The 25,104-nt window shown below is 36.8% G+C and overlaps 1 protein-coding gene across 2 annotated transcripts; it reads left to right on the forward strand.

The window, feature by feature from the left end:
- The first annotated feature begins 453 nt into the window (after positions 1–453).
- On the forward strand, positions 454–13,835 carry KBTBD8 (kelch repeat and BTB domain containing 8). Of its 2 annotated transcripts, none has more exons than XM_037492420.2 (4): positions 454–565; positions 1,204–1,414; positions 4,791–5,905; positions 10,493–13,835. In XM_037492420.2, exons 1-4 carry the CDS (start codon positions 550–552, stop codon positions 10,954–10,956), a joined length of 1,806 nt encoding a protein of 601 aa, XP_037348317.1. In that variant the 5' UTR covers positions 454–549; the 3' UTR covers positions 10,957–13,835. The 2 variants fall into 2 exon arrangements, with proteins under 2 accessions (XP_037348317.1, XP_037348325.1); XM_037492428.2 differs by lacking the exon at positions 454–565 and adding an exon at positions 968–1,062.
- Positions 13,836–25,104: the final 11,269 nt, after the last annotated feature.

Genomic DNA, 25,104 nt, shown 5'->3' on the forward strand with positions numbered 1-25,104 from the left:
AAATTTTTCTGGTTTCACAGTCCTCACGCACAGTTCGCTTTCATACCAGAAGCTAGTCATTGGCAGGAGGTTTAGGGAATGAAGAACATGGTAAGAAAAAAAAAAAAAATAAAAGAGCTGGGGGCCTGGGGAGAGGCCTAAAATGGGGAAATTTGCACATGAAGAGCTTTCCCTACCCTAGCCCCTTAGAATGACAGCTCTGCTCAGCCAGAAGACTACTTCTTCCGGCAGGCACTGCGCGCCCCGCGGACACAGGCTGGCGGACCCCCAGCGCTCCACCTTCGCGCGAACTAGCCAATAGGAATTCCCGCGCCGGGCCTCCTCCCCACCCGGACCACGCGGGAGCCAGGGCAATAAAACTACATTACCCGAAGGGCCCGTGCGCGCGCTGCGACCAATCGGCGTCCAGAATTCTGAGACTGGGGGCGGAGCCGCGTGCATAGACCTCCCCATTGGCTAGAGGACGCTTAGAAGAGCCGGAACCCGGGAGAGAGAGAAGCGAAATGACATTTCCTCTTTAAATAGCTAGAGCCAGGGCTCGGTTGAGAAATGGCCGCGTCGGCAGGTGGGTAGTGTGGTGGCTAGGGAGGGGTGGGTGGGGGGAGGGGGATTCTGGGCCCGGGCCAAGCTCGGGCTGCGAGCTGAGAGGTGGCTCGGAGGCGCTCCGGCGAGGGATGGAGAGGTGGCGAGGCAGGAGGGGAGCGAGAATGGGTGGCGTGGAGGACGGTGGGCGGTCCGGCTGGACAGGGATGGGGAGGCCGGGTACCCGCCGCCGCTCCCACCCGCTCGGGAGGCGGTTGAGGGGCCACGGGGGGCCGCCATCCATGGAGCTTCCCTCGTGAGGCTCCAGCCCTCCGCTTTCAGTGGGATGTGCCGGCACTCGGCGGAGGCGCCGCAGACACCTCGCCGGCTCTGCCCGCACCGTCCCTCCGCGAGCGCGGGGCTTCGGGCTCGCCGGGCTCCCCGAGGAGCAGGCTGCTGCTGGAACTTGCATCACAGCTCGCTTTCTGCTCGCTCTGCCCTACACCCTGCCTCGCGGTCCCATTTGTGGATTTGTTGCCTGTATGTACATGTGTATGTGTATTTATGTCTAAATGCATTTTTTGGAAGGGTGGGGGTGGGGGAAGAAGCCAAGCAAGCAAACCCCGCGACGCCGTCACTGGCTCGGACCTTGTGGTGGTTGTACGATTTTTCTCCTCCTAGATTTAAATAAGTCTTCCCCAACACCGAATGGGATTCCATCTTCAGACACAGCCAGCGATGCCATGGACCCCTTCCATGCTTGCAGTATTCTTAAGCAACTCAAAACAATGTACGATGAAGGACAGTTGACAGACATTGTAGTGGAAGTGGATCACGGGAAAACATTTTCCTGTCATAGAAACGTTCTTGCTGCAATCAGCCCTTACTTCAGGTATGATGATGGTAGAAACTTCTATTGGTAACTGCACGGAGCGCCCTTTCCCCTCAGTATTGCCCACTTGATTATTATGCTGAGTTACTACAATGAAATGAACCCGTGAGTTTGTTTCCTGAAAATATATAGCAGACCCTATTTCATTAAACCCTTGTTTTTGACTTAATGGATTCTTCTAGAATTCAAGTGGTTGGTTTCTAAGTTAGTGATTTTTTTTTTTTTTTTTTTTTGGTCTCAGGTAAATGCCAGAAAATTTAGAATTGTGCTGCCCAATGTGGCAGCCACTGTAACAGGTGGCCACTTAAACTTCTGTTTAAAATTAAATAAAATTAAGAATTCAGTTCCTCAGGCACATTAACCATATTTAAAGTGCTCTGTAGTTACATATAGGTAGTGGCTGCCATATTGTACAGCCCAGGTATAGAGCATTTCCATCATCAAGAGTTTCACTGGCTAGTGCCTATCTAGAATTTGTTCCAAAAAGTTATCTATAATGCATATTTCTTTAGTGCATGTAACTCTTTTAGAGTTTGAAACATAATAGCCTGTTTTTTGAGAAACATTCAATAGATTGTTTTAATGCCATGGGACAAGAGCAATGAAATAAACTGAATGAAAGTCAGTTTCCATGCATCTTAGGTCTCAGAATAGAGATTTTTTCCTAAGATTTCCAGCAGTATGTTTAACCTAAGTTTTACTGTTCATTTTTCAGCTTTGTGTATCATAAAATTTTGAAAATTAAAAAAAATTGGATTGAAAGCTGATAAAGGCAGTTCCTACCACTTTTGTTACAATTGCTCACCTTTTAAGCCTTTCAATATTCAAAAATGGTGCATGAATAACAGTGAAATAATTTTCTCAACCACACCCTAAATATATATTTTTCCATTTGAAGGTGCTGACTTTTGTAGGACATATAGTAGTGTAGTGTGCCAGACAGTAGTTTCTAGTTCTTCTTTTCTCAGAATACTGAGTTAAATATAGATGTAACCATTCAGACTTGCCTAGCATAAGTCATTTGACTATTAAGTATTAAACATCACAAGACAGTGAGCCATACTGAAAAAAAGAAATTTATATATACAGAAGGTATGGAGTTTAGCCTAGTAATGGGAACTGCCTTTGAGATGCACTTATCCAAACTAGCCATTAGATATGATTGGGCCAATATAAGTCACAGTGAATACTTATTAAATACTTATCAAACTTACTTTACACAGAATGCTATATATAAAATTTTTACAATACTGTCTCTGCAGGTTGTTATTCCCATTTTACATGTGAAAAAAACAGGCTTAGGGAGGTTAGGCGACCTTCTTTTAAAGCTCTTTCCAACTAGTAAGTGACAGAGGATGGACATGATTTCAGAGCTAGGTTTCTTTGTCACTGTATGACTTAAGGAACAAGAGTCGTATCTCTTTAAGTTGCCTTTCAGAAGTTTTTATTATATATTTTTAACATAAAACTTAAAAGTGAAAATGTCTGTATCTTACTGAAATTTAATATCACAATTAATTTTGAAGACCTAGAAAAATCACTTTACAAGAAGTATATTAAAGTCATACTGGTTTCTTTTTTTAATTTCCATATGCTAAGGAAAGTTTAGAAAACTTCCTAAGATAAATGAATTCAAATGAAGCTATTTGAGTAGAAAACTTAAGGTAAGGTTTTTATCTCTTGCCTAGAGGTTTTTATACTGAAGTTTCTTGGCACAGGTGCTGCTCCTTATGTGAGACTGAAGTCATACTTAATAATTTCTAAATCTTGCATCACTAGTAAAAGTATGAGAATAGTTTGAAATCTGGCGTGGCAGTTTTGTGATCCCAATGACTTGTCAATTAAATTTTGTATGAGTATTAGAAACTTTCTGCTGCTCAGGATTTTGTGATGAAGAGTTCTCCCACTTACAGAGTTTACATAAAGAACCTATCAAGTGTCACACTATTCTTGTGTCTGAGACCAGTCTATTCAAGTCAGAGGTAGTTCCCATGATAAAGGGATATGTGGTAATGTTCTCCTTTGGGAGTTAATCTTTGTCTAATGAAGGGCCTTATTTTTCTTTTTAATTGGTGGCTGTATAGCTGAGTTCTTTACCACCTGAACTGAAAACCACCTTATACATTGAAACATCTACTTTTCAGTCATAAAAAAAAATCTGTGTGATATTCACATTGTAGAAGTAAAAATAGGACTCAAAGATTGGTAACCTAGGCAGCAAGCTGGGTTATATGTATTGTACCCTCATGTACTTCATATTTCTCATATTGCATTTTAAAATTAATTCTATGTATTTGATGGAGTCTTCAAATATTCCTGACAATCTGCCCATTCAAGGATATTTTTTTGACTATCACACTTAAAAAATATAGGAGAGATCTGGATTTGAAGAATCAACTTTATCACCAGTGTTAGGTTAATTTCTTCAAAAGATATCTATTAAGCATCTATTAAGAGCATACAGCCCTTTTCTCAGCAGGCTTTTAAAGAACTTTTGATTTGATTTTTATATTTAATTTTAAGAGCACTTAGAAAGAAACCTTAAGGGATGGAAAAAAATCAAATAATATTTGTTAATGACTAATAAGTGCCAGGCTTTTGGCTACTGTATGTTTTGGCCAAGAGTCTCATAAATGCATAAATATTTTAATTTAAAAAAAGGCAAAAATTTTATCTCTAAAATATCAGTTAATCACCATACATAGTTGCCATTGTTTTTCTTGTGATGAGAACTTCAAGATCTTGCTTAGCAACTTTCAATTATACAATACAGTATTGTTAACTATAGTCACCATATTATATATGACATCTCCAGGAGTTATTTCTCTTATAAGTGAATCTTTGTACCTTTTGTTCAACTTGCTGAATTTTGCTATTGTGTTTTTATAAAATTAATATTCTGGGTATAAATTACATTGTAAATTTTCACTAGAACTTGAGAAGGTTTAGAAGATAGTCTCTTCGTTTACCGATATATCATATTGACATCCTACAGGTGTTCTTAAACCTTCTGTCTGACCTGCTGACTTAAGATCTCACATTCCTAGGGCAATTTGACCAGAACCCAGGATAGAAGTGCCAAGGAAAACGAGGTGTTCTGGAATAGTCCATGTACCTTTTGGGGTGCTTTAATTAGATGTACTCTCCTTTTTTCAGAGTTGGCACAAAGTGGTCCTGAGAATAGGGAGATTAGCCAGACTAAATCCTTTTGCTAGATTATCAAGTATTATTTCCATTCAGAATATCAGGAAACACATTCAGAAAGACTTTACAGTTTGAAAGAGTTATTTTTGTGGTAACTTTTTACTATTAAAAATTTGCCACAGTAATTTCATTTGTAGAACACACATAACATTAACCACTCTTTCCTTCTTAGATCCATGTTCACTAGTGGCCTTACAGAAAGTACTCAAAAAGAAGTTCGAATAGTCGGTGTTGAAGCTGAATCAATGGATTTAGTGCTGAACTATGCTTACACCTCCAGAGTTGTTCTGACAGAGGCCAATGTTCAAGCCTTGTTCACTGCAGCCAGCATCTTCCAGATTCCTTCCATCCAAGACCAGTGTGCTAAGTATATGATCAGTCATTTGGACCCACAAAATTCTATTGGGGTCTTCATCTTTGCTGATCATTATGGTCATCAGGAACTTGGAGATCGATCAAAAGAATATATTCGTAAAAAGTTCCTGTGTGTCACCAAAGAACAAGAGTTTCTCCAGTTGACAAAAGACCAACTGATAAGCATACTAGACAGTGATGATTTAAACGTAGACCGAGAAGAACATGTTTATGAAAGCATTATAAGGTGGTTTGAACATGAACAGAATGAAAGAGAAGTGTACCTTCCAGAAATTTTTGCCAAATGCATACGTTTTCCTCTGATGGAAGATACCTTTATAGAGAAAATTCCACCTCAGTTTGCACAAGCTATAGCGAAAAGTTACGTAGAAAAGGGATCATCCAGTACCAATGGCTGTACACAGAGACTTGGAATGACTGCATCTGAAATGATTATATGTTTTGATGCTGCCCATAAACACTCAGGAAAGAAGCAAACAGTGCCTTGTCTAGATATAGTCACAGGAAGAGTGTTTAAACTATGCAAACCACCAAATGATTTAAGAGAAGTTGGGATTCTTGTATCACCAGATAATGACATTTACATTGCAGGAGGGTATAGGCCAAGCAGCAGTGAGGTATCCATCGACCATAAGGCAGAAAATGATTTCTGGATGTATGACCATTCCACCAATAGGTGGCTATCCAAACCCTCCTTGCTTCGAGCCAGAATAGGCTGCAAACTGGTGCACTGCTGTGGTAAGATGTATGCAATTGGAGGTCGTGTTTATGAAGGCGATGGGAGAAACTCACTCAAATCTGTGGAGTGCTACGACAGCAGAGAGAATTGCTGGACAACTGTTTGTGCGATGCCTGTTGCGATGGAGTTTCACAACGCTGTGGAGTACAAGGAGAAGATTTATGTTTTGCAGGGTAGGTACCTAAGCAATCTGGTTCTTTATGAAAGGGCAGCATGTCAAATTGTGACTTCTATTAAAAGAGGTGTTTGTGCTTGTTAATTGAAGAATACCTCTGGCTTTCTTATCATCACTATTAGAATAGTCTTTTTTTAAAAGGCCTATAAGAAAATAAAATTTTATATCAAAAAGGCAGGTATTTTTAAGTTACTAAAGTGATACTGCAAGTTGTTAATGCTCTTACTGTGTTTTGACATCTTGTGGAGTACGTACTTGTCTTAACTCATCTGACTCATTTCACTAGGCTTAATACTCTCGAGGTCCATTCATGTTGTTGTAAATAGCAGAAATTTCATCTTGTTTTTTGTTTCAGAGCTGAGTAGTAATTCAGCATGGGGTGTGTGTGTGTGTGGGGGGGGTGTATCTATCCAGCTGTCTGTGCACTGACACTTAGATTCTTTCTAACTCTTGGCTGTTCTAAATAATGGTGCCGTAAACATGGGGGTGCATATATATTTTTTTAAATAATGTTTCTGTGTAAATAATGTTTTGGCCAAATACCCAGAAAACAAGATAACTAGATCATACTGAATTTCTTTTTTGTAATAATTTGAGTGCTCTTCATACTAATTTCCATAATGATTACTTCAGTTTACATTCTTACTAACAATGCACAAGGGTCTTTTTTTCTCCACATGCAGCCATTTTTAAATGGAAAAAATTAATTGAAGTAACATCAACTATAATAAGTTTCAATTATGATCATTATTAACATGTGTCTATAGTACATTACATTCACTGCCAAAAATCCAGTCTATCCTTCACTCTACCATCTTTCCCTATTTACCCATCCCTATTCTGGTACCCACTATAACAACTAATTGTTTTTATAGTCTAAAAGAATATTTTCATTTTATTTAGTTATCTGTTTTCTGTATCTACCATATATGAATGAAATCGAACTGTGTTTGTTGTCTTTTGTCTGGCTTATTTAATTAAGTATAATTTCCTCTAGGTCCATCCATGTTGCCACAAATGGCAGGATTTCATCATTTATAGCTGAATAGTATTCCATTATTTATAAATACCATATCTTTATCCATCCTTTGTTGATGGGCACTTCATTTGTTTCCAGTTCTTGGCTAATGTAAACAATGCTGCAGTAAACATGCATGAAGGGGCATTATCATTATCTCTTCTTACTACTGTTTTTGTGTTTTGGATGTGAAAACCTAGGAATAGGAAAACTGGATCATATGAAATTACCATTTTTAATTTTTGAGGACTTTTCAAACTGCTTTCCATAATGGGTACACCAGGATACATTCCCATCAACACTGTGTAAAGGGTGCTATCTCTTCACAGCCTCTCCAAAATTTTTGTTTCTTTTCTTTTGGATAATAGCCCATTCTCACAGGTTTTGATTTGCACTGCCCTAATAATGAGATGATGAACATCTTTTTATGTGTCTATGGCCATCTATATTTCTTCTTTGGAGATATGTCTAGTCCAATCCTCTGTCCATTTTTTGTTTTCTATTGCTGAGTTTTTTTAGCTCTTTGTCTATTTTGGATATTAACCCTTTGTTGGACAAAAGGTATGCAAATATCTTCTGCATACCTTTTTTGTTTTGATACAGGTTTCTTTTGCTCTGCAGAACCTTTTTAGATAATTGTAGTCCCGTTTTTTTTTTTCTTTTTTCTTTTCTTTTTTTTTGGTTTTGTTTCCCTTGCTGTTGGTGTTGAGTTCCCAAACATATATCGAAGGCCAAAGCATATTATCTGTGTTTCTTCTATGTGTTTTATGATTTATCTTCTATGTTTTATGGTTTCAGGTCTAACATCCAACTCTTTTATCCAGTTTGGATTTATTTTTGTATGTGGTATTAGTGGTCTAGTTTCAGTCTTTTCCATGTGACTTGTTCAGTTTTCACACTACTTTTTGTGTAGACTTTTGTAACTCTGTATTCACTTTGCCCTTTTGTGGTAAATTAGTTCTCCAAATATGTGTCATTTTATTGCTGGCTCTCAGTTCTGTTCCATTAATCTGTCTGTGTGTCTTTATTCCAGTACCAACCTGTGTTTTAGTACTCTAGCTTTTTAAGTCAGGGAGTATGACACCTCCATTTTTTTTTCTTTTTTGTGGGACCCTCACCGGTGGCCAGGGAACGAACCGAACCTGTGCTACAGAGGCTGCAGGCAGCCTCGCAGCCCAGCACTCAACGGCTGCGCCACCAGGGGAGGCCCGACACCTCCATTTTTATGCCTTTTTTCTCAACAGTGTTTTTGCTACGTAAGGTCTTAATGTAGTTTCAAATAATTGTCACGATTTTTTTCTATTTCTGTGAAGACTGTCATAAAGATTTTAATAGGGATTACATTAAACATATATATAATATATATAGTACATTATATATATATTACTCTAGGTTGTAAAGTCATTTTAATAATGTTAATGCAATAGCTAACCACCTCTGTGTCTTCTATTTCTTTTTGTTTTCTATTTTTTTGTGCAAACGATATTCAAAGTTATAATGGTTTTCTTAATTGTCCACCATTGTTTTCAATTTATTAAAGTAGACTTTAGTTTTTTTACTTACTTATTTTTATTTAAGAAATGTACACATGAAATTAGAAACTCAAACTACAAAAGGTGTGCAGGTAAGAAAATGTCTGCTTGTAGCTTTCTGATGTAGACTTTCACTTTTTCTAAGTGGAATAAGCTATTATCATTTTCTAATCTCCTTTTTCAGATATGTTTTATCCATGCTCAGATGTATCTGTACATGTGTATTATTCTCTGCCTTTTAAAACTTACTTGAAATAATTTTAGACTTAACATAAAAGTTGCAAATATAGGGTCTCCCCTGGTGGCTCAGGCGGCTGAGCTCAGCCCTGTGAAGCTGTCCGCAGCCTCTGCAGCGCCGGTTTGATCTTGGCCCTCTGGCGAGGGTTGCACATGGCACAGCAGACCTCTCCTGTCGCGCCTGCTGCTCCCCTCTGCAGTGTATTTCAGTCAATCTGCCTGTTCTGTTCCTCACTCAGTCTCTGGTGAATCCTCTCACCCTCCCGTGAATCTGGCCTGTACCCTGGTTCTTGTATAATTAAATAATTAAACGAACAAACAAACAAATAAATAATCTTTTAAAAAAAGGTTGCAAATATAGCTCAAACAAAATGGTGACATATACATACTATTCTGCACCTTACTTTTTTTTTAACCTAACATTATTTTGGAACTATTGATAGGCCATGTATAGAGACCATTCTCATTTTTTTGACAAAACTGAGGTAGAATGTAACTAATATTTATCACTTTAACCACTTTTAGTATGTAATTCAGTGGCATTGACTGCATTCACATTATTGTGCAACCAACACTACCATTTATCTTTCAGATTAGTGTTTTTGTAGATACCTACAATTTGAATTATCTTCAGAACATTTTTGTCTTCCCAAACTGAAACTCAGTACCCATAAAACAATTATTCCCATTATCTCCTACTTCCAACCCCTGGCAATCACTATTCTACTTTCTGAAGACTTTAATTTTTAAAAATTAACATTATGTGTTATCTTTACTTTCTATAAGAGAATTATAGAGGTATAATTCAGAAAGTTAAATTCCTATCTTCTTTACTAAGAATCCAGTTATGAATTTGAAGGTAAGAGTAGGTAATATGTAAGCAAAAACTGGGAGTTTAACAATTTTAAGAAAAATGAAAAGTAAAGTGTCACTGTGATTAAGTAGGTGGTTGCATTTGCAGTTAAGGGTAAACCTAGTTTCAAGTAATTTTCAAGGGTAAGTACAATTTAGAAGTATGTATGTTTAATCTAAACAAAGTCTTTATGTAACTAAATAAGAGGAAACATATGTTGTACTACTTTGGCTATTGATGTATCATTTAGTGTGTTCATGAAGGGTTAAAATTTTTATCTCAGGGATTTTATACAAATGCTTAGTTAGCAAAAACATGCATTTTCACTGGTTTAATTCTATCAGATATTTTGTGTTGGTAGTCTGACTCAGCACACTCTCTTATGGTCAAAAGAGAATTGAAACTGACTCAGTCAACTTGATATTTACCTCTGCATTACAGAAACACTAATGGAAGCACATTGATGACCCAGAGACATACATCTGAAATATTCTGTGTATTACATTCTAATTAATTAACACACAAACTTAGAGTAGTTTGTTTACGATGACGCTAGATGCGCATTTTGATCTTACCATTAGTAATTCTTACCATTAGTAATAACGAGGTTTTAGAGCTGGCTTAAAATAAGTTTTCTCAAGCACATTAATGGACAGAACAAAAGAAATCAAGCTCTTAACTCTTATTCTGCTATCAAGCCAAAGTAACTCCTTATATTTCCCCAAGTATGAACATCCTAAATCAGGTCCACTGTAATATTATGTGTGTTGTACCATAGAATGAAAAAGTTTTAAGGTACTTTTTAACTTCATGTTAATGTATCTCTGGGAATTATGAGAAAAATTTTAGAGAGTGATATATTTGGAAATTATGCTCTTTAGTCTTCAACATATATCCACAAATTGGTCATAAAATGTACGTATTCTTGTTTTCTTTTTTTTTTAGGAGAATTTTTTCTCTTCTATGAACCTCAAAAAGACTACTGGGGTTTTTTAACCCCCATGACTGTGCCTAGAATCCAGGGCTTAGCAGCTGTATACAAGGACTCTATATACTACATAGCTGGAACCTGTGGAAATCACCAACGTATGTTTACTGTAGAAGCCTATGACATTGAGCTAAATAAATGGACTCGCAAGAAGGACTTTCCATGTGATGAGTCCATAAATCCATACCTTAAACTGGTACTTTTCCAGAATAAACTCCATTTATTTGTTCGAGCTACTCAAGTGACCGTTGAAGAACATGTCTTCAGAACCAGCAGAAAAAATTCCCTTTACCAATATGATGACATTGCTGACCAATGGATGAAAGTGTATGAGACCCCAGATAGACTCTGGGACCTTGGCCGGCATTTTGAATGTGCTGTGGCTAAACTCTATCCTCAGTGTCTTCAGAAAGTACTTTAATGAGGAGCAGGCCTTAGTGAGCTCACTGGCATCTTGTATTTGAGGAAACCTAGTCTTTCAATGATACAAGAAGTGCTGTCAGTATTCAAGAAAGCTGAGAGAGTTTGTAAACAGAAATGGGTGCTCTTTAAGATTACAGTGTAGGAACAGATTACTTTTCATCCTTGTGATGTTTTCATTTCAGTAAGCAAAAGGTAACAAAGTGCAATTATCAGCATTTTTTTTTTCTGGTATAAAAGTAATATTATTTTAGAATTTTGTGAAAAGTGGTCACTGAGAGAGGTAACTATGCACTCTGCTAAGAACCTTTAGGATATTATTGGTTAGAGACATCCAAACTAGTTTGATGTGACTTTTTGTTTTAAATACGGGTAAAAATCTGAGGCAATATCACTAGAACTTTAGCTGTGACCTCTCTAATGCAGAGAAGTACTAACTTAGATCCTCATTCTTAATATATAGATATATATATATATAGATAGATAGATATATTTGTGTACTGTTTTCAAGTGTACTGAGATTTAAGTGTGTTTTGTTATTAGAGTAGATTGAAAGGAAAGCAGATCAGTCTCAGAAAGAACATTTAGTTTGATTCATATTTTTCTGTGTAACTTTAAGTTAAGCTAAAGTTTTAAAGTAGCAGTTTTCTGTTGATAAGCTTTATAAGTGCTAACACTGTCTCATTTTTTAAAATCCCAAAAAGGGCTCGAATTCACAGGTAGCTGGTGCTAGTATAAATTAGTTCATGTGCATAGCTAGGCAGATTTAAATTGTCTGAGCCTACACTTATCTTCAAATTGGGATGTTGATTTTGTGGCCATAATAGATTACCTGTTGAATTCTTGTGATTTTACAAGATTCTCTACTCACAAGATATGGCCAGTTATTGGTCTAACTGGACTCAGTCTTAGAATAGTGAAACCATTATTCTTAGTTTGCACTAACACGGGTCATTTTGTTGCTTGACCTCCTTCCTTGTCTCTACCTATCCATTCATTTTGGTACATTGAAAAGTAACTCATTTTTCTTCTGCACAGAACATAATGTGAAGTTTTACAGCTACTTTTAAAATTCTGTTTTTCAGAAACATAAAACTCCTTCCATGGCCTGATTTAATGGCTTTTACATTATATATGACAATTGAAACCTCATTTTTTTTCATTTTTTTGCACTTAACATTGATGGATATTTTCATATTGAAAACCCTGTCTAGCTGAAGTTGACTGAGAAGGTAAAGAATGTCAGAACCATAGCATTTTAGGTACTAAATCGTTTTTCATAGATAACTGGTGAATTCCTAATAATAAGTTAGGAATATTAACATAAAGTACAAACCAATTGATATGTAATACCTAAGGCAGATATTTGAACTAGTAACTTATTTTTTACTATGCCTAGAATAATTGATAAAGACTGTAAGTATAGCCTAGAGTCTGTCCTAAACTAGAACATTTTGATTCTCTTAAAGAAAACAAACTAGCATGGTTTGTATTTAAAACTCTTGCACAAATTGTAATGTGATACTGTGAAACAAATTTAAAACATTGCCTCTTTGCATCACATACCTCGTTTTTCAGAAACTTTTCAAATTACTTGTAGACCTTTACAAGTAGGAATGTTTTCTGAAGCAGAATTTAAAGTGGACAGCATTTATAGAATTCACAGTTTAAAATCTAGGCTTGGGAGGCTAGGAATGTGTGGTTTCTTCTTTGGGCCTTGAAAGTATATCTATAATCTCTTTATAAATTTTGTCAACCAATAACCTATTTTTTTCTCTGCAGTTTTTTCTGTATTTCTGTTTTCTTTATGTTTTGAGGTTATTTCTGTGTGTTTTTTGAAGCGTCCTTACAGTGTTGCATTGCAGAGGGGATGAAAAAACAAAAAAAGTCAACTTTTGTGAGAGATGTTCGTGTAATTTATTTTTGAGAGCTTTTTTGAATATCTAAGATTTCCTGCCGCTTTTGGACAATCTTCTGTTTTTATATAGAAATATGTGTTACTTGAAAACATGACATAGAACTTTGAGTTGGCAACTTACTTGTGCCGTATGATATATAGAAGTACAACACACTGTGGTTAATTCTGCAGCAGATTTATTCTTTTGATCTGCATAACAGTTGATCCTTTTGCTATAACAATTTATATTGAGGGTGTGATCTAAGTATAGTGTATCAATGTCAAGGTTTAGAATTTGCTATGGGAGTAGAATATATATTACATTTTGTATGAAGAACTATTTGTTTAAATTATATAGCTGGGATATTTTGCCACTTTTAAAATGATTTCAGAAGAGGTCCTAGAAATCTAAGATTAGTAATATGTATGGGTATATGTTTAGATATTTAAGGTACATTTGCATAGTATGATAATACAAGTAAAAGGCACAATGGGTACTAAAGAATTAAAATATAGTTTCACACATGCCAGTCCCACTTTAACCTTGTTTTGCATTTGAAGAATGTATGTAGCACTTTCCTATATATTTTTTACACATTGAAAATTGTATTTGGTATAACTATGTTATAGGAAAGTAGAAATTGTATTCTTTATTGTCCATCTTTGTTTTCTGTTATCCTACAAAGTTGATACTTAAGCATCAAGCTGATTTCATTGGTGCATGAGAAAAGTTGATGTGCTCTGCGAGGAATCAGATTCCCTATGTGAAGCAATTTAAAATGGCATTCAATGTTCAGTGCTCAGGTATGTAGTAAGTACTGTAGTCCTATGGGGGCAAGTGTATAGATATTTTAAAACATTTTGCCATAATTGCACAAAATTTTTTGCATTTTTACCTGATTGTTTCTTATAATAAAACATTTTCTGATTGGAAATGTCTATTGTAAACTGACCTCTGATTAGTGAGTTTTGCAGAATTAAAATTTGGTTAAAATCATGAAATAACTGTTATGGTGAAATGGAATGAACTTTTAATCTATGATATATTTGGCTTTTGATAAAAAATGACCTTAAAAAACACCTTATATAAGGCTTTTTAAATTCTAAAGCAAGCTCACTTATATCAGTAATGCTTTGTTCCATTTGTTCAGGTCTAACTCTTGTTATTCCACTTTCTTCTCTCATACATCATTTCCTGTCTACCAGAAAATCCTGTTCCCTCTTCCTTCAAAATATACCTAGACTGACCACATACCACTTGTATACTGTAACCCTATCTGGTCTGCCTTAACATATTGTCACTGAACTGTTCTATCAACCTTTACTCTTCATAATCTATCCTGTGCAGTAGCCAGAGTAAACCTATTAAAGCATAAGTTAGATTATGTTTCTCTTCTGCTCAGACCCATCCAGTGACCCCCATCTTCCTTCATATGAGAGTCAAACTCCTTCCTTAAATGATCTACACACCCAACCCTAGCTATTGGACTTCACTGCCATTTTGCCGGCACATTCTTCTCCAGCCACACACTGCAGTTCCTCAAATGTGCCAAGTACCTCCAACACCAGGGCCTTTGCCTCTGCTGTGTCTTTTACTAAGCTGTTAACAAGTAAGTTGTAAGCCCTCATTATTTTATTCAAGACCGTCTATTATAAAATACAACACCCTCCTTCCATCTCTATTCCCACTGATAGCACCTGTCTTTGTGATTTATTTTTCATGTATCTTCCCCCATTGAAATGTAAGCTCCATGAAGACAAGGAATTTATTTTATTCATTATGCTCCCCCCCCCCCGATCAATGCCTAGTATATATATAAATGTCTGTATAAATTAATGAAACTATGTCTTAGAGCACCCTGAGAAGAGGTAGAACCAACACTGTCATTCCTATTTTATCAAGTAGGAAACACAAAGACTAAGAATTGCTGAAGGTTATCACAGAGATTAAGTGAATTACTGAGTGCCTCATCTGGAATCACAGACTGGATTTCCACATAAACCTCTACCTAGTTCCTATGTGCCACACTCGTTCAAAGCAAAACTCATAGAAAATGCAGGTTCTTTGTTAAATTTATGTTTAAGTTTAGATCTTACCTTTTCTTCAATAGTATTATGTAAAATTCTGTAATTTGTAACTCTGATTCTCAATGGGAATAGATGAAGTAAGAAAATACCTTCTCTTTGTCGTCCCACCACCACATTATAACATTATACTAATATATATATAATATATAATAGTATGCCACTGTTATGAGTTCTGTCCCTTAAATAAGTTCAAGAAAAACAAGAAACAGTGCTTTAGAGTGCTAGTATTTTGGTTTATGAGTAAACTTAAAATGACTTGCCATTAATACTTGGATGTATGCCTGTGTTTTTTAATTGAAAGTTTAGAATACAAAAATTAAAAGTAAATGGTCTAGGATCTCTAATTCTTTGGAAAAACTAAATAATATTTCTTAGCCCCCCCCCAGTGAAAATTAGCATTTTATATAGTGGATTTGAATAGGGGGAAATGACTCACCTTCATTTTATATAATGAGGATTTATGTGATAAAGTTTTTTGACTTGGGTAGACAGAATTAAAAGGTTTCAACAATAAACATGAAGATGTTGCATTAATTTTTAAACTTCTCTACTATTAGCTTCAGGTAAGGATCAAGTTGATGAACACTTAATTCTCATTTTCCATGCTTTCTTTTGACTGTAGGTCTCTAGAAAATTTAGAACCTTGAAAGTTGGGTATCTGACTCATGGGTTAGCTGACTTTCTTTCCCCTTTGGGTAACCTGCTTTAAGCTCAGTTTATTGGTATGTATGCCTAAGGAAACTACCCCAGTTTCTTCCCAAGATGGGGAAAGAGGCATGTTCTACAGTTTCCTAGAGTTCTCCCATGTTAATGAGTGCTAGTTGCCACAATAACCTCCCCTGACTCAGTTTCCTACTCTCCTATAAATGTTTCATGTGGTCCTCCCTCCCCGTCTAATGAGATACACGTGCTCAAAAATATTGCTCAGGATTGGCTTCTGCAAGAGCCCAATGTGACTATAGAATATTTATTCAATTCCTTAAGGCTCCTAGTGAACTTTGCTTGTCCTGTTTCCTGGAAACTTCTTTCTCCTGTTTTCTTTGCATAACCATTTAATGCTTATCTTTCAAATCTCAAAGAGATCTTCCTTGATAAACCGCACTAAAATAAATGCCCCTGTAATGCTGGATTTCACCATCCAAAGTGTTTCCCCCCACCAAAAAAAAAAAAACCTTTATTTTTTTCTGTATCCTCACTAAACAGTACCATGAAGGCAGGGGACCAGGTTTATTTGCTGTACAATGTGTTCCTAGTACATAGAAAAGTGCCCACATATAGTAAGCTTTAAAAAAAAAAATTCAGGCCTCTCTGGTGGCACAAGGGGTTAAGCACTGCACTATGAAGCAATCTGCAGCCTCTTCAGCACAAGTTCAATTCCTGGCAGGCCAGGGAGAAACCCACATGGCGAGGCAGACCTCTCCTGTCTCGCCCTCTGCTCCCCTCAGCAGTGTATTTCGGCCAATCTGCCTGTTCTGTTCCCCACTCTGTCTCTGGTGGATCCTCTCACCGCCCCACATCTCTGGCCTGTGCCCCAGCACTTGTATGCATAAATATATAAATCTTTAAAAAAATTCAAAATAGTTCCAATTTACAAAAAAGTTGCAAATATAGAGAATTCCTACATATCTTATACCCAGTTTCCTCTATTATTAAATCTATTAATGATTCAATTTTGGATTCATTATTAACTAAATCAAATAGTTCATTGAAAAATCCTTAGTTTTAACATAATGTTCTACTTAAGTTCCAGGATCTCTTCCAGCATTCATAACTTTAGTTTGTCATGCCTCTGTAGGTGCCTTTGTCCATGGCAATTTCTCAGACTTTCCTTATTTTTGATGACTTTGACAGTAATTGTCAGATGTTTTGCAGATTTTTCTTTAGTTGCAATTTGACATTTTTCTCAAATTTAGACTGAAGTTACAGGTTCGGAAGGAAGACACAGAGAGATACAGTACCATTCTATCCTATGTCAAAGGTATATACTCTCAATATGACTTATGACTGTTGTTAACTTTGATAACCTGGAGGAGACTGTGTTTTTTGTGCTTCTCCAGTGTAAGTTAGTTTTCCTGACGACTCACCACTATCCTCTTTGGAAGGAAGTCACTGTGTGCAACCCACACATAAGGAGTGAGGACTTATGCTCCACCTCTTGTAGAGCTGAGTATTTACATAAATTATTTGGAATTTTTCTGTGAAGATTTGTCCCTCCTCCCTATTTTTTTAATTTGTTTATATCAGTATGGGCCCATAATTGTTCAATTTATACTTCATTTTTGTGGTTCAAATTATTCTAGCTTTGGATATTGGGAGCTCTTCCTATTGGCTGCTATGTGCCTTTGACATACCCCGATTAATGCCAGCATTTTTAAAGAAATATTTTTGAGCAGTTTTTCACTTTACAAGATGTTCCAGGCATATCTTATATGTTTCTTTTTTTTCTTTTTTTTTTTTTATAGAGGCATGTTTTATTTCTTTCTTTATTATTTTATTTGTTTGTTTGTGTTTGTTTATACATGCACTGGGTACAGTCAGAAGCGCGGGAGGGTGAGAGAATTCATCAGAGCCAGAGCAGGGAACAGAACAGGCAGAAGGACCGAAGTACACTGCTGAGGGGAGCAGCGGGCGGCAAGAGAGGTCTGCGCGCCATGTGGGACCCTTCTCCCATGGCCGGGGAGCAGCTGGGGATTGAACCGGCGTCGCAGAGGCCGCGGGCAGCTTCGCAACCCAGCGCTCAACCGCTGCGCCACCGGGGAGGCCCCATATCTTATATGTTTCTTTCCCCAGTCCTAGAATCAGCCATTTTCCCAAGGACATTTAGTTCTTTATATTAGAGATCTACGGAAGAGGTATGCTCTTTGCTACCGGAGTGAATAAGTAGTATGTATTTGTACTCTAACTCCTTTATATATATATACACACTTAAAAAAAAATTTCTGTGTAAGCTACTTATGTCAATATGAGGCTAACTTTTAGTTATAATGATGTCTCCTAATTGAATCCATTGCTACATGGAACATTCTAGCTTTTCCTTTGCCATTTGTTATCTCCCACTCCAACAAGTGAAAAATCTGGTTCACACCATTCATAATCCATTTACTTATTACTTAAGGTGGAAACTTAGATTACTGATTTGAGATTGTTCTTCTTTTTATAATATATGCATTTAGTGCTATCAACTTCCCTTTAAGCACTGTTTCTGATGCATCTAACAAAATTTTATATACTGCATTTTCACTTTTTTAAATTCAAAATACCTTTATCACACCTTCGTGGAGATTGACCTTTTCGTAATTAAATTTCTCAGCCTGGCTCGGGGATGGCAGTTATTTCCTATCTCAGTCTGGAATTCAGTGATAATCTCTTCTATAAGGAAGTCCAGGTGATCTGACCTCATTCAGGCTACAGCTGTACTGTGTTAAGAGACTCGAATTCAGGCCTCCCTGGTGGCTTAGGCGTTAAGTCTCAGTGCTATCACCACTAAGGCCTGAGTTCATTCCTAGTCCATGGAGCTAACCCACATACTGCACAGAAGACCTCTCCTGTCTGGCCTGCTGCTCCCCTCAGCAGTGTATTTCAGTCAATCTGCCTGTTCTGCTCCCTGCTCTGTCTCTAGTGAATCCCCTCACTCCTCTATACTTCTGGCCTACACCACCAGTTCTTCTATGGAAAAATAAAAAAAGAAACTGAAAAAAAGAGCCTCAAGTTCAAAGAAGTAGTCCTCATTCTGTGCCCTCACCTCTGTAGCTCTCCCACAATGCTACTCTGTCCTGAGTAGCTGGTCATGCATCCCCTTATTCAGTGCATTGCTGGGCTTTAGAAACTCCGATGTTGGCATGTACCAAGGTTAATAGCTTTAGGGGACTGCACCACAGCTACTCCTTCCTCTTTTATTTTAGTATATTTTTTATTTTTTATTAAGGCAACATTAGCTTACAACATGATATGGTTTAGAGATATAGGATCACTCCCTTCGGGTGTATACTACTATACCTCACCCACCCACCCAGGTAACTGTTATGCTCCATTATAGTCCACTGTATCTCTTCCTCCCTCACACACTCTAGTGGCCTCAATTCTACAGTAAGAGTTCTAGGGTTTGCTAGTTGATTGGTTTTTACCTGGCCTTTTGAAGGAGAAAGGCCTTTCTCCTTCTGACTTACTTGGCTTATCATAATCCCCATTAGTTCTATCCATGTTGTTGCAAATGGCAAGAGTTTATCTGTTTTTGAAGCTGAGTAGTGTTTGATTGTGTATATATACACCACATCCCCCTAATCCACTTATCTGTCTTTGGGCACCAAGGTTATTGCCATAATTTGGCTATTATATCGTGCTGCAATGAATGTATGAGTACATACATCTGTTTCAATTAATTCTTTTTCATTCTTAGTGTAGATGCATAAGAGTGGAATTGCTGGATCACATGGCTGATCTATTTTTAATATTTTGAGGTTTTATACTGTTTTCCATAGGGCTATTCTCCTATACTGTAAAAGATAATTTAAAGTATACTTTAAAAGATAATTTTACTACACCTAGAAATCTAGGTTTTGTTTTTTTTTTTAACCTTTTCAATATCTCCTTCTCTCTTGTTTGCATAGTTTTCAAAGAGAGGTAATGGTATCATTCTTACTCTTCTATCTAGGTAAGGCGTATTGTTTTTACCCTGCTTCTTTAAATAATTTCTTTCTCTTGGATATTCTAAAGTTTGAATATGATATTCCCAGATGAAGTTTTTGCATTTCTCCTGCTTCATGTTTTCTGAGCTCCCCAGACATATAGTGTTTGTCAATAAGTTTGAAAAATTCTCAACCATTTTTAACTCAAATATTTCTTGAAGTCCTTCCTCCCTTTCTTTTCCTTCTGATATTCCAATTATGAATAGGTTATACTTTTTGTAATTGTTTCACAGTCCTTGGGTACTCTATTCCATCATTTTATTTTTTTCTTTTCATTCCAGTATGCAGTTTCTTCTGACAGATATTCGAGATCAGTGATTCTTTCCTCAAAGACTTAAGAAATTTTTATAGTTGTCTTTTATAACCGTTTTTAAATTTTCTACTTCTAATTTTCCTTTTGATTTTTATTAGAATATCCATCTTTGTCTCCAATATCCATTTTTTTCTTGCATGTTGATGTTCTTTCCAATAAAATCCTCATCTAATAATCAGAGCAAGTTTAAATTCCCACTTGAAAATTCAAATATCTCAGACATATCTGAGTTTTGTTCTGGTGTTTGGTTTTTATCTCCACGCTGTGTTTTTCCTGCCTTTTAACATGTCATAATTTTTACTGAAAGTAGAAATGATTCATCAGGTAATAGGAACTGAGGTAAATAGACCTTTAATGTGAGGATTTATGTGATTGTGACTAGGAATTGGGCTATGTTTACTGATTGCTGTATCTTTTGGTACCAGGGGTATGGAATTTCTCTAGCACTTTTGTTTTCCCTCCTTTCTTTCCTTTGGGCTTCTCCAAGTTCTTCTCAGAGAGAGTCTGTGTCCTGCAGTCTTTAATCTATTGTATAATTCACTCTTATTATATGGAAACTGAGGTTATATTAAAACTCAGGGGTCTGTGTCTTAGATCTGTAACATTAAAGATATTCTCTAGTGTTATCTTTATTTTCCCTTGCCTCATCCTCCCTTCATGGTAGAGTTTTCCCAATCTACTTCCTTGAAATGCTTACCCTTAGTGTTTACTCCTTTCCCCCTTAAGATGGATAGGAAGGCTTGTTTTAACTTTTATCAAGTTCATCAATATTTTTACCCCTGAGACTAGGCCTTTGTTATGGAAAAGGCTCTAGGTGTTTCTCAGAATTATTCCTTTTCTCTTTCTAAAGTCACTAAAAGATCTTTATCAGATCTTTGCACAAGACTCTGCTGGGGTGCATATGGGTAAAGCCACAAAAGTGTCTGGCTCCTCTAAGACTATAGCTCCCAGAATTTCCTCATTCTTATGCTAACCTAATATTCAGCCTCCATCAATTTATCAAAATTACCTTTTAAGTGTTTTTTTTTTTTACCATTTATGGCTCCTGGATTTTGTGGTTTAGGAGAACGAATTTTGACTGTAACAATCTGCATTCACCTGGACTCCATATTTCTGGGTTACAATTTTGCCACACAACTGATTTCTCTGATGAATCGAAGACAAGTCATCAATTCTCAGTTTGAACAGATTTATCTTATAACATTGGGAGTGACAACTTCTAAGCTCTTTCTTTAGATTTTAGTGCTGAATTTGAAAGTCCCTATGATAAGCTTCTAATACATATTTGTTGACTGTATGAAGTGTTACTCTTTACTTCATTCATACATATTGTATGCCCTCTTTCATGTGTATATTTCACAATAAAAAATGAGTAAAAAAATTACTCTCACTTTATAAAACATATTCATTTACTTAAATATATTTATAAATCTTTTGTTTGTAATTTATATAGTCATGGAATCATTTAAAATACACTTTAGTGAGTGTTCACTCTTGAGTACCTAATTACCCAAATTTCTAGCTCCAAATTAAAATTATATGAAATATTTTAATTAAAATCATCAATCGCTTTGATATATTTAAAATCATGGTATTAAAACTAAATTGAACATTACAGTATTACAATTTTAAATTATCCTTATGCATATACTGAACATTATTTATTGGTTAGTTTGTTAGAACGAAATGAGACTTAATCATTTTCATCCTTTCTTCTACAAATACATGCACGACTAAATGATTTGGTGAAGAAAAGTTATACATGAATATTGACAATAGAAAATGTATAAACTATGTCTTTTACATTGGTCTCATGAACAGGAATAATAGCGACTATGGTCACCATAGGTAGATTTTTTGAACCTCTCAGAACTTCAATTTTCTCACATAATACAATCTACTTTATAGACTTTTTGTGAGGATCAAATAAGTGAAAATAACTCTTATCAAGGTCCCTGCACATAATGAATACTCTTTAAGTGTTTGTTATTGTTAATAATTATAATGCTGTCTTTTAGATACAGTTAAAACAAGGCTTTGTAGAACAATACTTTCTTAGTAGTTAATACAACATATGCTAAGAAAAAGGTAGCCATTTGCACTCTTATTAAGGAGATTCTGCCCATAATCCCTGCATGAAAACAATTTTCACAGTTTCACAGTCACACAGTTCTCACTTTCACTTCTGCACTTTGCATTTCTAAATGACTGAAATGAAATGAATAGTACTTAGAGTAATTTACACAAGACTTGTAATCTGCTGGAAAGACAAAAATAAGGTCTTTTTTTCCTGTTATTTGTTTTTAAGAACTGAAAAGTTTCTGTCCTTAACATTTATCTTATCCCCTCTTCTCATTTAGTGATAAGGATCTAATTAGAGTTCAGTTCTTGAAACATTTAATTCCAAAGATCCTTTACAAATAACAAGATGAGGTCAAAATACAGCACACAAACACTTAGATTAGGATGTCTGAGACCTATTCATAAATCAGGTAGCCAGAGTCAAGTTCAAGCCTATTCATAAATCAGGTACTCAGAGAAACCAACAAAACACAGAAATGCTTCCTTATAGTCAGTGAGAATCAAAGATGGCAAGAAATCCACAGGAGCTTCTGACAATTGGTCTGAAGTTCAAGAGTTAGGTGAAGGCTTGCAATGGAACTAAGAAGTCTGGCATCTTTCAAGCAGGTTTTAGCTGAATTTTAGTAAATTAAACAAAAAGTAACTAAGGACAGAATCTGAGAAATCCTATTGAAGGGGCAGAAGAAAGACAATAAGAACTGGAGAAGTCATCAGAGGAGACAGGGAACCACAAAGAATTAGAACTGAGGAGAGAATTTCAGAATCAGATCCATAGAGAGTAAGGGAAATGTGAAATGAAAAGAGCTCCTTACATGGCAAATTAAAGATCAGAAATGGAAGAGTTTCAGCAGAGTACAAGGGATGGAAACCAAATTGCTATGAATTAAGATATAAAGGCTGTAAATGGGTTGTGTCTAGAAGTGGAGAGACACTGAGACATGTGGGTGCTAGAGACATGGAGTTAAAAAAAATCAGAGCACTCCATGCTTTTTCAATGAAAACAGGAAATGTGAAATACTCATGCAAAAATTTATAACCTATCCCATTTCTAGACTATTCTCAGTGCATAGTTCTGCAATAGCCCTCCCTCCCGCAACCCCCACCTCCAGGAAAATAATGAAAACTACAGAGATGGACACACCACTCATATACGCAAAGTCTAGACTCATGAAAATCAACATCCTAGAAATAGAAGCCTAATGTAAAAGGACAGAGAAAAACAGATACACTCTTTATAGCATCTCATATTTCTACAAGAGGATGCAAAGGTTAACAGTTTTTGCAACTTACTGCTACTTTGCCCCACAGGCCAGATAAAATTCAGCTGAGAGCCAAATCTGATTCCCACCCCTGACCCAAAACATCTGGTTTGTGATAAGTACTCAAAATATCCTGTGCTTACTAAAGTATGTGGTGGGTGTGGTGATGGCAGGAGTCACAGGCAGAAGAATGAATGAGCTAATCAGAGCCTGCATATGTGAAGGTGGAGAAACCTCAGATCCTTTCACATGGTGTCTGTGTTGCAGGAGAGGCCATGGAGATGGCACCCTATCATTAGGGTTGTCCCATAGAGATTGGGATTTCCCTGGATCTCAACTGCAGGTTGTTCAGTATATGCCTAGGGATTCTGCCCTGGAACAATTGCAGCCCTCAATTCATAAAATTACAGTAAAAGTATGACTGGGAGTAGGAGAAAGAGGAAGACAATTTTGGCTCATGGATATATATACTTTTGCCATCTTACGTAAATATGATATATATCAAATATGCACCTGTGTCTTTCTTGAATCTTCTAAGAGAAGGTTATGAATGTCTCTTGAACCCATTTTTCACTCTTCCAATATAAAATACTGTCCACACTTGACAGGGCACTGACTGTGCAAGTTTGATTTGTCGTTCAGCATGACAAATTCCATATTTTAAGTCCACGTGTCCTATTTTTCATGCTCATATATGACAATAGCCTCCCATGTGAAAAATCTTTCAATGTTTATGAGCCACTGGCTAACATCTTGTTCTTACATGACATTTTCTCCTTCTTGTAACACTTGCATATGTTTTATTTTTCACTGATCCTACCCTTGAAGCCATCTATCATTGCCTTTGTTTTTTGTTGAGGAAACAAACTGAAAGGGAACTGTTACACTCATTAGGTCAGATGTAGCTGGATATGAAAGTAGATAAACTCAGTTCTTTCCAGTCCCCAGTGAGTGGGGACTCAGAAGGATGGCCCAGATAGGTTATGTTCAGAAAGAAAGCAGGAGGTGCTAGGCCTGCAGAAAGAAAGTGGTGTGGTATGTGAAGTGAGTTCACTTTTGGAAGAGCTGAGTTTTAAGTGACAGTGGGATAAGTATGCATAGATTTCTGTGCAAGAAACAGCCCAGATGGGTGTGGAGACAGGGAAACGAATGAAGGTGATAGGTCAGGAACATGTGCATTTGGCAGGCATCCCTAAGCTGATCAGAGGCTGAAGTTGGAAGCTTGGAAGCTGTGAGTGCTCACGGAGGGAGTGTGGGGAGAAGGGCGCAGGGAAAAGCCAAGCCTTGGAGGGCCCAAGTGAGGCCACAGGAAGGGAAGACAGGCTCCTTCTAGGGAGCCAAGAACACAGAGGTCCTGAGAACCAGGACAATAGAGCTGAGAGAGGAAAGAGGCCCTGTTGTCAAATGAAAACTGGGACTGACAGTGACTCCTGAAATAAGCTTTTTGTTCATTAGTTCACTATTTAATTAAGGTTTTTAATTCTGACTTTGAAAAGTTCTTTATTCATATAGAATAACCAGTGAAAGGGAATACTTCATTCCCTAACCAATATGGCTTACAGGAACTTTGCTGTTTTTTAATGAATGTTGCCTAACTGTCCTCTTAAACCTCTGCACCCTCCACAGCAGCAGGTCCTCCTTTCTTTCCCTAATGGGATTGAAGGTCCACAAGAGCAGAGACCACATGCATTTCATCCGCCAGTGTGTACCAAGAGAGGAGCTGTGTGCCCCGAGTAAGGAGCTGTGTGCCTGGCACGTAGGAGTCCCTCAGCTCTTTGAAGAAGGAAGACATGTATGTCTTCTTTTACTTACCATGGGTTTATTT

This window comes from Talpa occidentalis, unplaced genomic scaffold (genome assembly GCF_014898055.3).
Source record: "Talpa occidentalis isolate TD23 unplaced genomic scaffold, MPIMG_talOcc4v2.1 talOcc4.10, whole genome shotgun sequence".
In the NCBI taxonomy this organism is placed as follows: domain Eukaryota; kingdom Metazoa; phylum Chordata; class Mammalia; order Eulipotyphla; family Talpidae; genus Talpa; species Talpa occidentalis.